The sequence below is a fragment of the Choloepus didactylus genome, chromosome 8 (genome assembly GCF_015220235.1).
Source record: "Choloepus didactylus isolate mChoDid1 chromosome 8, mChoDid1.pri, whole genome shotgun sequence".
NCBI lineage: Eukaryota > Metazoa > Chordata > Mammalia > Pilosa > Megalonychidae > Choloepus > Choloepus didactylus.
The window spans coordinates 6,577,566-6,592,058 of NC_051314.1; the positions used below are offsets into that span (position 1 = coordinate 6,577,566).

The window sequence follows — 14,493 nt, forward strand, 5'->3', positions numbered from 1 at the left end:
CCGTCCTGCGCGCTGTCCACAGGCATCCGCTGTTTTCCCCGCAGTGGGTTGAGTTTGTTTCTTGCTGATTATCAAGAACAAGATCAAAGCCAAGCTCTCCCTGCCTTCTCCTCCCAGCTTGCCCTCGGCGGCTGCCCGGCCTCTCCAGCAGCTCTGTCCATCGTCCCCCTCTTGGCTCACCCCCTTCTCTTCCTTGACTGCGAGTTCCTGAGGATGGACCTGCAGAGTCACAGAGTTGAGGCAGGAGCAAAAGTGAGGGTTTAGAACGAGACAGTGACACCAGCAAGACACGGACACAGAGAAAAGGTGCCCAAAAAAACCCAGGTAGAGAGCCTCATGTGCCGCTGTGGATACCTGCAGAAGCAAGTAGCTGGGGTGCGGACACCCAGCAGAAGCACCCCTGCAGCTCCCCACAGCAGCCAGAACTGGCCACAGGGCAGATTCACACACACAGCACATGCAGGCTCCGTGAGCGGCCACTGCACACCCACATGTGTGCAATGCATGCTCACACCTCACCGGAAGGGCTGCCCTGACCCCCCCCACACACAGGCCGGTCAGTGTCATCTCAGCCAGAGGGGTTCGCTCCCCAGGGAAAGCGGCATCAACCTGCTTCCTGCCTCCCGCAGGTCCTGTGTGTGTATCTGGGGTTCTGGGGCCCTAGGATCTTCCTGGCAGCCCCCACCCAGGACTCCCTGCCCCTAGGGCCACCCAGCTTCACCCTCGCACCCCCAAACCACCAGTGACGGGAGTGGCGTGCCTGCATGGGCCTTTAGATTGCAGAACCCTCTGGTGGGGTGGGCCAGCTTCCCCTTGGCCCGAGGCCGCAGGTTGGCACCTGGAAGCCGGCTGGTGGCTGCCCTGGGCCTGCTCCCACCTGCGTGGGTCTGGGCTGGCCTGGGATCTGGTTGGTGACAAGCCCACAGGTGGCACAGGTGGCACAGATGTGCCGGGAGAGGCTGGGCCCTGCCACGCCCACCCTGTGCAGGGGGTGGGGTCCACGCTCCAGGGCAGCAGTGTCCCTGGGCCCAAAACCTACTATGTGTGCGTTTGGGAACTTGGGTGTTGGCTGGTGCCAAGGGGGTTCTTTCCGCACGCTCACAGAGCCGGTGTTGGTGACACACGTGGGAGAGCAGCACGCCTCGAGGGGCTTCCTCCTAGAATGACTGGCTGCTGCATATGAGGCTCTGTTCCAACGAGTGTCCACAGTGTTTCCCGTTGAATGTGTATAATTTGGCTCCGTGCAGAGAGGTGGGCAGCTGGCCTTGGGACGTGGCGGGGAGGCAGTGAGCAATGTTGAGCCTTCTGACCCATGAACATGGTATATTTCTCTCTATTTAGGTCCTTTAAAACCTCTCTCAGAAGTATTTGGAAATTTTCAATGTGTAGGTCTTACATATCTACTGTCAGATTTATCCCTAAGTATTTCTTATTTCTTAATGCTATTCAAAGTGGCATTAAAAATTTTTTTTTCCATTCCTGAAGTGTTTCTGGATAGTATATAGACATACAGTTGATTTCTGCATTTTGGTCTTGTATCCTGCAACTTTGCTAAACTTGATTCTAGCAGCTTTTTTGTAGATACAAGATATTCTACATAGACAATAAAGACTCTGAAGAGACCATTTTACTTTTTCCTTTCTAATCTGGATGCCTTTTGTTTTTTTTAATCTTGCCTCATTGTTTGTTTCACTTGTCTAGTACAATGGCAGATGGAGTGGTGAGAGAAAACATCCCTGTCACGTTCCTGATCTTAGGAAGAGCCCGCCGCGTTTCATCGTTAAGGTTTTTTGGTACCTGCCCTTTATCAGGTTAAGGAGGTTACTTTCCATTCCTAATTTGCTGAGAGTTTTTATCATAAACACGTATTGAATTTTACCCAGTGCTTTTTCTGCATCTGTTGAGACACCCATGTGGTTTTTCTTCTTTAGTCTGTTATTACAGTGAATATACTAACTGCTTTCCAAATGGTGAAATAGCTTTATTATCTTGCTGGGGTAAATCCAACGTGTACGTGATGTATTGTACTTTCTGTTATTCTTAGAATTGACTTGCTAATATTTTGTTAAAAATTTTTTCACCTACGTTCATGAGGGATATTGGATTGTAATTTTTTTTCTTCTAATGACATATCGGTATCAGGCTATGCTGGCCTCACAGGATAAGTTGGGAAGTATTCTATTCTCTTTGCTTTTCTGGAAAAGTTTGTGTAGAATTGGTGTTATTACTTCTTTAAATGTTTGGAATTAACAAAAAAAGACACACAACTACAGGCCCAGAGCTCTACCAATTAACAATTCCATGCCACCAAACTTGGCAATTTAGATAAAATGGACATATTCCTTGAAAGGCACAATACAATTGTTAATTGGTTCCTAATTTAATTTGATTGAGTTGGTAAACAGACTTCATGTGACTTGAGTCCTTGCAGGATATAGTCTTTCCTGGTAAATGCCCCGTGTGCAGCTTGTGGGGGCCTCTGGACTGACCCCTCCCTGCCCTCTGCGTAGCCGGCTTTGCCCGTGTGCCCGGAACAGGACCTTGAGGTCAGGCTTGTCTCCGAAGGAACACTGGCCTTGGCCCCAGGCCTGGGTTGGAGCCCGTTTTTATCACCTCCCAGCAGGGTGACTTTGAGAGAAGTCACTAAACCTCACCGACTCTCAGGTTCCTCGGCTGTAAAATGAGGATAAGCGTGACTGTGGAGAGGTCGAAGGGCAAGCGAGGGGCTGGGGCTGGGGGCGGCTGAGCCGAGGGCTCCCCCTGCGTGCCCGGTACCTGGTGAGGGGCTGGCATCTGGTGACACTCGGCAAATGCTCTTTGAAAAAATGAATGTCATGGCAGGTGGGAGGGTGGACAGGTGGACCCGCCCTGCCTTGCTCCCAGGCCTGCGGCGGGCCTCAGGTGCAGTGAGCAGGTGAGGCAGTGTGAACTGTGCCACATGGGACATGCTCGGACTCACTAAAGGGCAACACGCAGGTGTGCAAAGCCCGGGCAGGTGGGGAGAGCCGTCAGGCGGGCCCTGTTCTTGCACAGTCACTCGCCCTGCTGGGTCCTCCATGGTGACCCTGGCTGGCCCCGTGGGATCCTGCGCTCTTGTCCAGGGCTGGGGAGGGGTAAGGGCAGGGACACTCACGGCCTGGTGCCACTAACGCAGGGTCGGGGTCAGTGCTGTAAGGAGAGCTAGGCTCGGGGTCCTGCCACCAGTGGAGTCAGGAGCTAAGGGGACGTGAAGGGGGTGGGCAGTTCGGACCGAGGAGCCAGAGCACAAAGCACACACGTGTGACAGCAGAGGTGGGGCAGGGGCAGGGGTGGGGCGGGGCGGCATTGCCAGAGAGGTAAGTCGAGGCCAGTGCACGAGGTCACCAGGGGTCCTGAAGGCCACACTGAGACACTCGTACTCCTCTGTGGGCAGTGGGAAACTGTTGACCATCTGGGGAGGGGAGGGCCACTGGGCCAGTGTCCTCCGAGCCACCTCTAGGGGCTGCTGTGGACTGTCCTGCAGGGGCCTCTGGCCAGAGAGAAGCTGCCGTTGTTGGGAAAACTCTGAAACAAGTATGGACAGAGACAGTCTCTGGGAAAGAAAAGGGGGTGGGGGGGCAAGGCGACCAGCAAGTCTCCCAGAACCCAAGGACAGGACGTTCTGGAGCCAGCTAGGGGCTGGGCCTCTGCTCACAGACACTGCATCCTGTTTCGAGCTCTTGGCGTCTTTCCCCACACCCACACCCCTCGCCCTCCCTCCAGCTGTGCTTCTCGCCTCCGCATCAGCAGACACTGCTTACCCTTACTGCCCACTTGCCTGCCTTGGGGTCTGGCAGCTGAAGTGACCGAGGCTGGCTGGTGGCCAGCACTGGTGCTCGGCTTGCTGGGTCAGGGGTGCCCTCCCTTGTGACGCAGGCCTAGAGCTGCACCTTCAGCAGGGGCTGTGGGTGGCAGTGGTTCCCACAAGCAGACACCCAAAGCCTGGATCCCCCACCTATGTGGGCCTGGAGCTCCTGGGAAGGGCCATCTCCCCACCCTAGGCGCCCGCAGGCGTCTGTGATGCACAGAGAGGGCCCGAAGTGTGGGGGCTGGGGTTCAGGGGCGACTCGGAGTGTGCACAGATCACCTGGGGGAAGGGGTGGGGACATATATCCAGGACCCAAAAGATATTCCTGCGTTTTGACCCATTCATCTCTCTTCTCAGACTTTCTCCTAAGGATGTACTTGGTATTGTGGAAATGGCTTCATCCACAAAGACGTCTGTCACGGCCATGCTTATTAATTGGGGAAGGTCGGGGATAAAATCCAGACATCTAAGTAGAGGGCATGGGCTGAGGAAACACCGTTACGCCGGAGAATGAACGCAGCTGTTTACAGAGTGATGCTGGAGACTGTGGTACCATCAGAAGGTGCCACCTGTAACACGAAGTAAAAGGAGGGAAACGGGGTTCAGAATTACCTGTGTAGCTGCGTTAAACACATCCCTGCCCTCGTTCTCATAACATTGCATAGCAAAATGAACTGTGACATATACATAGTTTGTTGACTGTAGCTGCATATTAACTTGTCTATTTAAAATGTAGATAATTTCCTGTTAAAAAAAAAATCCCTGCCCTTAAAAACGGAAGCCAATATGTGACGAAGGGTGATTGTTTTCTGGGGGTGCCCTTTTTCTTTCTTGTTCCTGAAATGTCTTCCATGAATCGGTGTTACTTTTGTGATGAAAAAAATTAGTGGAAGACAGGAAAGCGGGTGAGCGTGCCGTCTCCCGGCACCAGCCGCGGGCCACGCGTCACTGTCCGCCCTCCGTGTCTTACAGGCCTTGGGAGCCCTCACCGCGGTCGCCGCCGCAGGTCCTCAGGTCAGCTCCTTGCAGAGGTTGGCCGGGCAAGGAGCAACAGTGCTACCTCAGGTAAGCAGCCCGCGGACGTCTGTCTGTCCCGCAGTCCCTGGCCCTTGGCTCTGAGCTTCTGGGCAAGAGCTGGGCTGGAGGCGACCCACCCTCGGCCGTCGCCTTCCCTCCACACCAGCCTTCCTCTCCCCCCACCTCCCCCGGACTTTAAGGAGCTGTTTGGACCCCATCTGGGTCTCTCAGGAGTGAGCAATTGTGACATCAACTTAGTGGTCACGCTAGATCTTTCTAAAATGAAATAAACCAGGCTGGAGAGGAATATCTGGAAATATGAAGAGGCATCGTAAGGTGGCTTTTTGAACCCTGAGTCTCCGTCCTGGATCACAACTAACGTGCACATAGGGTTTTTCTTTAAACTTTTTGTTTCAAAATAATTTCAGACTTACAGGACAGTTGCAAGATTAACACAAAATCCATACAGACAACTCCAGCATACCCCACCCCAGATACCCAGCTCTTCCCAATTTTAACAGTCTGCACATTTGCTGTATCACTTCATCTGTCTATCCGTTTGTCTCTGTCTGCTTTCTAAGCATTTGAAGGTTGGTTGTATACATCATGCTCCTTGAACGTGTACTTCCATGTACGTTTCCTAAGAGCAAGGAGTATGAAACCCCCCTCAGTACGATTATCAAGTTCAAGAACTTTCACGTTGGTGGTAACATTTGCCGTAACGTGTATTTTTAATGACGAGTCGTGGTCAAAAGAGTTTGAGAAACACAGGACAAGAGGCTTCATCCCAGGAGGCCTCACAGCTGCCGGGTTCCAATCCAGGAGCCCCCCTTTGTGGGCTGGACATGCTGGACAAGTCGCTTGACCTCTTAGCCTTCCTGGGCCTTGGTTTCCTCCTCAGCAAAGAGGGCCACAGAGGCGCCCAGTTCCTCTGGTCGTGAGGATTCAGCCAGCCGTCGCCAGCTCAGCTCTGTCCAGCTCCAGCCGTCGCCCTCACCGTCGCCAGCTCAGCTCTGTCCAGCTCCTGCCATCTGTGCTGTACCCTCCTGGGGCCTGCCGGCTGCCGGGTGTCCTGGGGCTGCAGGGCTGGGCCTGGGTGCACCCTGGACCCTCTTGTCACAAGGCAGCCTTTGGTGCCCCAAGGGGCTTGGACTCCACGGGAAGGACAGACGAGGACCCAGACACCTCGAATCCAGCCTCACGAACCGTCCCTTGGGCTCCTCCAGTGCAGCTTTTCCATAGTTCTCCCGCTCTGTTCTTTGTCTGGTCCCTCCTGAGCCCGAGTGGCTGGTCATCGTAGCTCTGAGACCTGGGAGGTGGTGTGTAGGGGGCAGTGGGAGGCTCGGGAGTCAAGGTCGTGTAAGGTTGTGCCCCCCGCTGTGCCCGCCAAGGTGTCGCCCCACCCATGTGTGCCTGTCCATCTCACCCAGCCTCTGTCCTTCCTCCGCAGGTTAGGCCAAAGACGCTAATTCCCGATAGCCTTCCCATCACCCCGGGCCGGGACCGGCCCCCCAAGCAGCCCCCGACGTTCCAGAAGGCCACCGTGGTCAGTATCAAGAACCCCAGCCCGGCCCTCCCCACCGCCAACAACACTGTCAGCCATGTGCCAACGCCCAGCAGCCAGCCCCAGGCCCTCGCCGAGCCCGCCACCCTCACCTCTCCTCTGAGCAGTGCTGGGGTGGCCTACGCCATCATCTCCACCTCCCCCAGCAATGCTGCCGCCATCACCCCCAGCACCCCCGTGTCCATGGTCAGCGACAGCCTCAAGGTCCAGCCCCTCCTCATCAGTGCCAACAACAAGGTGGGTGCCTGCCTGGCTGACGTGCTGCACATGTGTTGTCCACGGGGCGCCCGGTGAGCCTAGCGAGCCCACAGCCGAGCAGCGGCAGGTGGCAGAGAGGCCATTGCAGGATTGGGGGGGTGAGCAGCCACGGGAAGGAACGGGCATGAATTAATGACTGAACAAATGAATCAGTGTGTGAGCAAATGAATGACAGAATGAGTGAATCAATGCATGAGTGAATGAATGATGAAATGAGTGAATCGGTGTGTGAGTGAATGAGTGACAAAACAAGTGAATCAGTGCATGAGTGAATGAATGATGGAATGAGTGAATTGGTGTGTGAATGAATGAATGACAAAACAAGTGAATCAGTGCATGAGTGAATGAATGATGGAACGAGTGAATTGGTATGTGAATGAATGAATGACAGAACGAGAGAACCGGCATGCAAATGAATGAACAACCATGTGGTTAAATGAGTATACGGCTGAATTAATTAACTGAAATGGAAAATGAACAGTCAAGTGAATGAAAGACCTTGTTCATTGGAATAACTGATGAACTAATAACGTGTGGCCGAGTGAATGGACAGAAGCGAACCCGCGACCATGGGTGTCTGCTGGTGGAGTCAGGTACTCCAGGATGTTTTGGGACTCCAGGTGCCTGAAGGGAAAATCTCCTGTGACTCCTTGCCAAGATTTTAAATGAAGCTTTTTTTGATTTAAAAAAAAAAAAAAGCTTTTTTATTTGATAAATAAAGAATTTTAAAAATAAATAAAATGAAACTTGAGATTCCCTTGGCAGGGCCCTCAGGGCAGAGTGACACAAGCAGGGGCCCTGGTTTCCCGCCCCACCCCCCAGGAGGCCAGGTACAGTGCCCTCGGGGCTGATGGGGCCGGGCCAGGAGCAGACAGGCCAGGTGGGACAGACGGACAGACAGACCCGGTCAAGTCCCACCCCTCTGCTTCCTACCTTGATGGCCTTAAGGAGCTGTCAGATCCCCGTCAGCCTCAGTTTACCTGCATTTGAGCTGGGCGTAAGACTGGCCCCTCGTGAGCCCTTGCTGTGTGAACCTTCACAGCCTCCCGGGAGGTGGGTGTTGCTCAGGTTTTATTTACTGATGAGGAGGCTGGGATCCGAGAGGCCGGTCACCTCTCCGAGGGCACCCAGCTGGGAAACAGGGCAGGGTGAGCCCAGTGGGCCACTCTGGTTCCTAAACTAGGCCGGTGCCGCCTCACACAGCCCCCGCTCCGGGGAAGGGCTCTGGGCCAGGTGCCCTGTGGGCCGGCCAGCTCGCCCCTCCCTCACCCCTCCTCTGTCTTCCAGGTCATCATCATTCAGCCTCAAGTGCAGGCGCAGCCCGGAAGCACGGTGGAGACGCGGCCGCCCACAGAGGAGCCATCTCAGGGAGCACAGGCCACCAAAAAGCAGAAGGAAGACAGGCCCCCGGGCCAGGAGAACCCCGAGGTAGGGCGGGGTACGGGGCCCACTCTCAGACCCGGCGCTGCACAGGTGGGTGTCCCTCGCAAGCCCCGGGCGGGGGCTCCTCCCAGCAGGGCCAGGCCGGGCCCCCTGTGTCTCCCGATTCGTTCACTGAGTGGCGGGAGGTCGTCGGTAGGAGCTCAGGTCCTAGAACCAGACTCTGGCATTTGAGTCCCAGGCCGCCTCCTCCAGCTGTGTAACTTGAGAAAGTCACTCGTTTCCTCCTCTGTGCAATGGGAACGATAAAAGTCCTCCTGGATGGTGGCAAGTTTCCGTGTCCGAGCCCCTGGCGGACTGTTGGCCGAGGCAGCCTCGCTGGAGCCTGCCCTGGGCCCTGCCTGCCCTCCTCTGCCCACGTGGACCAAAAGCTGCTCCTTCCTTGCCTTTTTTCTCTGCCCATCTGACAATCATGAGCCTCCAGTGCTGGTAGAGCAGGGCCCTGGATGCAGGTTCCCTGAAAGGTACCAGGAGAATGTTCCAGAAATCTCACATAGGCCTTCCTCCCTGCCCCCAACCTGATAAAGGAGGGATAAATTGGCACTTTTTTTAAAATGCAATTTAATTCAGATATATTCCCGCCCCATACAAGCCATCCAAAATATATAATCATTCGCTCACAGTATCATCATATATTGCTCATACAACCCCCTGATCAATTGTAGAACAGTTTCATTACTCCAGAAAAGAAATAAGAATGAAAAAGAAAACCCAAATCCTCCCATACCCCTTATCCCCCTCTTTTGTTGACCCATAGTATTGCTGTGGTACATTTTTTTACTGTTGATGAAGAATATTAAGATATTACTGTGAACTATAGTCCGCAGTCTGTGGTAGGTACATTTTCTCCCATATCCCCCTCTATTAACAACTCCTTATAATAGTGTCGTATATTTGTTCCAACTCATGAAAGAACTTTTTTCATGTCTGTGGAGTTAATCACGGACATTGTCCACCACAAGATTCACTGTGTTATACATTCCCATGTTTTAACCTCCTGCTTTCCTTCTGGTGACACACGGGACTCTAAACTTCCCCCTTCCATCACACTCACACACCATTCAGCCCTGTTAACTGTTCTCACCATTACATGCTTTTATTGCACCATCCTAATTCAGGGCCAGCCCCGGTTGGACTTGTGACCACAGCTGACGGTCGCCCCTTGCGTTGCTTCTGGCGTCCTTGGCCCTGCCTGGCTGTGCCCACTCCTGCAGTCTCCGATCTGGGCCTCTTCCCCGGGACCTCTCCACCTGGCTCGCTCCCCTCTCCCCGCTGGGCCCGGCTCTTCCCACAGGTTTCGGGTCAAGAATTTGCAGGCCGCATTCCCTGGAGACCCCAACCCCACAGGCCCGAGAGGCCCCAACGGGCTCCTAGAGTTCCCGAGGATTCTGTCGGTGCATTGTCATAATCAGAGGACGTCCGTTGTTCCTCTGTTCACTTATCTGTTTGTCCATCAAATGCGTCTCAGGGTCTGCCGGGCTCTGTCCGAGTGCTGGGGATGCTGAGAAGGGGCAGGTGCTGTGCTCGCCCTATGGAAAGTCGCTTTCTCCTACGGAGACCAGCATGGCCAAAGGGCCCTCTGAGTAGGGTTAGAAAGTGTCGCGTGTCATCGAGGATACAGATTAAGAGCGATAGGGGACCGGGGAGGAGAGAGCCACGTTTGCATCTAGAAGCCCTGGAGGAGTGGGTGGACTGCACAGAGGAGCAAGACGGGGAGCCGGAAGGAGGATACCACCTGGGCCAGGCCTGGAAGCAGAACGTCCTTGACATGCCCTGAAGGTCACTGGACTGGCGGGGAGCGTATTGATGGGGAAATCTAGACAGTGGGTCAAAGGTAGACGTTGGAGCTTGACCCTGGAAGGCCTGGAATGCAGGCTGCCAAGTTTGAGCTTCAGGTACTTGGGAGCCACAGAACATCTTTGAGCAGGGAGTGACTTGATTATTTTCCTTTGACTTGTTACAAAAAACCTGCCTGGGAGGTATAAAGCCAGCTGCTAACCAAGGCTGAGATGTGAACCAAGTCCTCTGTAGCCCCAAGCCCAGTCGGATGCAAGAGAGACCCAGAATCCCATTTTATGGTAATGTCTGAGCGCCTACTGTGTGCACGATGAGGTCCTAGGCCGGCTCACAGCCAGGGGCTTCCACAGGCACCCTTCTGTCCTCCTGTTGGGTTTTGCTGCACCAACGTTCGGGAGGGTTTCCTGGGCAGATTTTCTTTGTTCTCTCAAAGTATATCTTAGTCGATTATTGTGCATTTATACAATTAGTGTAATTACATCTAACTACATAATTAGTGTAAATATGTGTAATGGCTTAAATAGAACTTGCAATTATCATATGCACTGGGGTAAAAATCCTGATTAAAGTTTCTCTGCAAAGAGGGCTGGGAAGTGTTTGCTGCCCAGACGTGCAGGCTTTGTGGCAGCTCTTAGAACCCGTTAAATGAAGAGTTTAAGTTAAGAGCACTCGAAACCAAGGCGTCAGCTGCACCCAGAAACGGTGGGAAAAGGGAGTCCAGTGGTTGTCAGGTTGGGGGGTGGATTTTTTAAAAGAACATCATATGGTGTTTGTGAGGCCCTGATGTGGTGGCTCCCGAGGCGAGCTTGAGCCTGGCCACCCACGGAATGACACGCTTGCCAGCACTGGGGGGTGTTATAAGAAACATCCCCAAACTGAAACTTCCCCCCTTAACCCAGCAGCTCCTTGGGTCCCACAGGAGCAAACTCAGGGCCCACACTCCTGGGCACCCGTGGGTGCCGTGACCCAGGTCCTGTGTCCTTCTTTGCTCTGGCTTCAGACTGGATGTCCGTAATTCATGCTAGTCTCTCGGATCAGAGCCTCCTTTGAAGGACCTGCTTGCTCTTCCGTGTGAGCCTGAGGTTGCCCTGCTCGATCCTACAGGAGGCCTGCTTGTCTGGGCACAGTCAGGGAAGCTGCCGTCCCTCCTGACCCTGTGCCTGCTGCTCCGCCCTGGCACGTCCTTCAGGCCCCAGCACACGCAGGCCTGGGCCAGACGCCTTCCATCAGCCATCTCGTAGGACCCTTCACCCACCCGCGGAGGTGGGGTCACGTGCCCTGTTTTGGGATGTGCAAACCCGAGGCTCACTCAGGGTCATGCTAGAGATGGAGAACTTGAGTTTAGCAGGGCCTCTGGCTCCAGCCCACTGGCTTCTCTGCTGCCCGCTGGTGCCTCCTGATAGATAATGTAGTTGTCTCTGGAAAGAGAGTTGGCTGCAGTCAGAGTCGGAGGCTCTGCAGCCTCCTCGGGCTGGTCTGGAGCCTCCCCTGGAGTCTCTGGCATGAGGGTGAAACGTAGGAGGGACTGTGTTTCCTTGCAGGGCTGCACACGGCTGTGACACTCAGTGTGTGACATGCTCACAGATGTAGTCAGAGATGGGCAGGGAGCTAACGCTCAGGGGCCTGAAGTGACAGCGTCTACTTAAGCATTGCAGGGACGTGGCAGTAATCCATCATCTTTGCTGTCAGAGCCTCCTCTGTGTCCTCCCAGCGGCGTGGCAAGGTGAGCAGGGCAGGAGTTATAATGTTTGTTTTACGGTGTGGAAACTGAGGCTCAGGGAAGCCACCCAGTCACCAGCTGTTATTGGCTAAGCCCAAGCAGCCCAGGGTGCCCAGCTCCACCCCTGGGCTCTCCCCACTCCTTCTGAGGTTTCCTTCGACGGAGCTATGGCCTTTCTTGTGGGCCCTGAAATCCTGGCCTTGGCCAGCACCTGAGGAAACCTGGGTGCCCTCAGATCAGGTTGTGCCTGCGGAGGGGCGGCCTGAGCTCGGGGCCCCGACTGCAGGCCCAAGCCCGGGCCATGCTCTGGGCAAGCCCTGGTCACACAGATGCTGGTTCCCACCACACCAGTCCCTGCCTTGTCTCTCCCCTGGGCTCCTGCAGCCAAACCTGACTGGCCTCCCTGCCCCAGCGTTTGTTCCTTCCTATTGATGCAGAATGAGCTTTCCAAAAGTCAGAAATAACCAAACCACTCTCCTGCCTGAAATCCATCAAAGCACATACCCACCAGTATGGCTCTGAGTTTTCACTTGGCTCTACCTCCTCTGCTGTGAAACCACAGCAATGATAGAAAAATGTGGAAAGAGCCGATAAAGGTGGGACTGAGCTCACACTCAAGCAGTGAGCAGAACGGATGCTACAGACAGCCAGGCTCTGGGTCCGGGTTCAGGCCAGGGCGACGGGGAGGAAGGGCAGCTGGGGCAGGGCAGGGGGGAGCCCTGGAGGCAGCGCCCTGTGCAACTACAGCTGCACCCAGGGAGGCAGCGAGGGCAGCAGCTTTGCAGACATGCTGAGCAGGGAACAGGAAACAAGAGGGAGAGAAAGAAGACAAAATAAGCAAATAGCAACTGTACCCCAAATGAGTCTACGAACAGAATTCTAAAATACATGAGACATCTAATGCTAAGAATGACAATCAATAAAATCAACATTTGGAACAGGAATTTATTCAAGATGCAGTAAATTTTATGGAATATGTTAACACATTTAAGTAAATATGTTTAGGATGCTTAAGGAAGTGGAAAAAAAAAAAAAGGAGTAACATCCACTGGACAGAAATGAGGAATGAGGAAGCAGAAATCTGCAGAAATAAAGCAAGATCAGATTAATTTAAACATTTTTTGAAAAATCTAATAATGAAAAACAGGATTGAAATTTATTTACCAAAAACCTTACTAGACAGCATTAACAGAGACAAATGTTTTGGAGTACGGCACAAGGTTGTAGCACAGGGCAGGTAATAGACAGGAGAGTGGGGAAGCTTCGCTCCCATTTCATGGAACTTCCAGAAGGCAGAGGACGGTGACGGGGGTTGAGGGAGAAGGTGACAAAACAGTAATTGAAGTGATGGGAGCTGAAGTTCTCCCAGGAGTGAAGAGCCTCGGAATGCAGTCTTGGATCTAACGTGGACTTCGTCTCAGCCACGCTTAATAAAGGTGCATCTAGAAGGCTAGGAATCTGCATCAGAGATGAGAGGAAAATGGTAAAAACGACCAGGGAGAAAAACATCAATGACCCGCCGAGGAGCCTGCAGAAGCCTGCAGTGGAGTCGGTGCCAACAGCTCCGGATTTCATGCCCAATTACAGTGCTTTTCAAGAGCAAGGGCAAAATACAGAGATTTTTGGATATGGAATAAAAGTTTATCACCCACAGACCATCAGTAAAAGAACCACTGAGGACTGTGCTTTAGCGAGAAGAGGAAGGAAGCCAGGGAAAGGTAAGAGTGCTTGAGAGCCAACAGTGAACATAGAAATCATCAAATTGCAGGCCAATTTATTAAAGTATAGACTGCAATAAACAACCAGTTTTGATTTTCACAACAGGTAAGAGGAAAATTTTAGACTACAATAGCAGTTGATGGGGAGTCATGTTTTAAAGGGCGTTAGAACATTGAAGGTCGGTGTTATGTTTGAGGAAAAAAAAGAAATATTGAATAACCGTAAACTCCATTGGAATTTTGTACCATTAACATATGCCTTAAGTACTTAAGACTGACCACCAAGATGAATAAAATTCCACCTATAATTTCCAAATCAGCAGAGGAAAACAGTGAATATGGGACATTGTTTTTTTTTTTCAAGAAGACAAGGAAGGAGGGGGGAGAAAAGAAAAACAACAAGGAACTGGAAATATGGAACAAATTGGAGGAATAGATCCAAATATATCAGTCAGCACAATAAATGCAACTGAAATAAGTTCCTCCTCTTAAATAGCAGAAATCAAAAGAAAAAGACTCAAAATCAACAAAATCCAGTTTGTATGTTGCTTGTAAGTGACATGGCTAAATAAAAAAGTACACCAAAAGGTTGGAAATAAGGATATGAAAAAGACTTATAAATACTAACAGATCATCCATCAAGATAATTTAACAATCATGAACTTATATGCCCCATAACAGCGTATTTTTAAAGATAGAGACAGACAGACAGATAGATAAAGTAGGTAGATTAATGATGATGGTGATAGTAGATGATGAATAGATAGATGAGGTAGATGATGGTGATGCTAGGTAGGTAGATAATATTAGATAGATGGCAGAATTTTAAGATAAATGTAACAAATCCACTGAACAGTTGGAATTTTGAACACACCTCTATAGAAACTACTAGATCAAGCAAAGAGAAGATAGAAAGGGGTCTTTGAGTTGCTCATGGAAGGCTTATGGGGTCCCTCCCACCCACTCCAGCAAATTGCTAGATCAGGAAAGTTCAACTAGTTCAATTATGTTTAACACACATGAAGGATTTGGTATGACACCAATACAAAGCCACTATAAGGAAAAATATGGCTAAAGAGCAGCAGTTTTTACCATAAGATAAAGGATACTTGTTAGAAAAAACATCCAATATTCTGCTATGAATTTAAAACAC

General features: G+C 52.1%; 1 protein-coding gene across 2 annotated transcripts in view; it reads left to right on the forward strand.

The window, feature by feature from the left end:
- Window positions 1–14,493, forward strand: part of PHF21B (PHD finger protein 21B) — a 118,223-nt gene that overhangs the window by 68,729 nt on the left and 35,001 nt on the right. For both annotated transcript variants that reach the window (XM_037847286.1, XM_037847287.1), the window contains 3 exons: window positions 4,799–4,891; window positions 6,294–6,644; window positions 7,953–8,093. In XM_037847286.1, coding sequence (XP_037703214.1) covers window positions 4,799–4,891; window positions 6,294–6,644; window positions 7,953–8,093 — 585 coding nt within the window. The remainder of the gene's footprint in view (window positions 1–4,798; window positions 4,892–6,293; window positions 6,645–7,952; window positions 8,094–14,493) is intronic.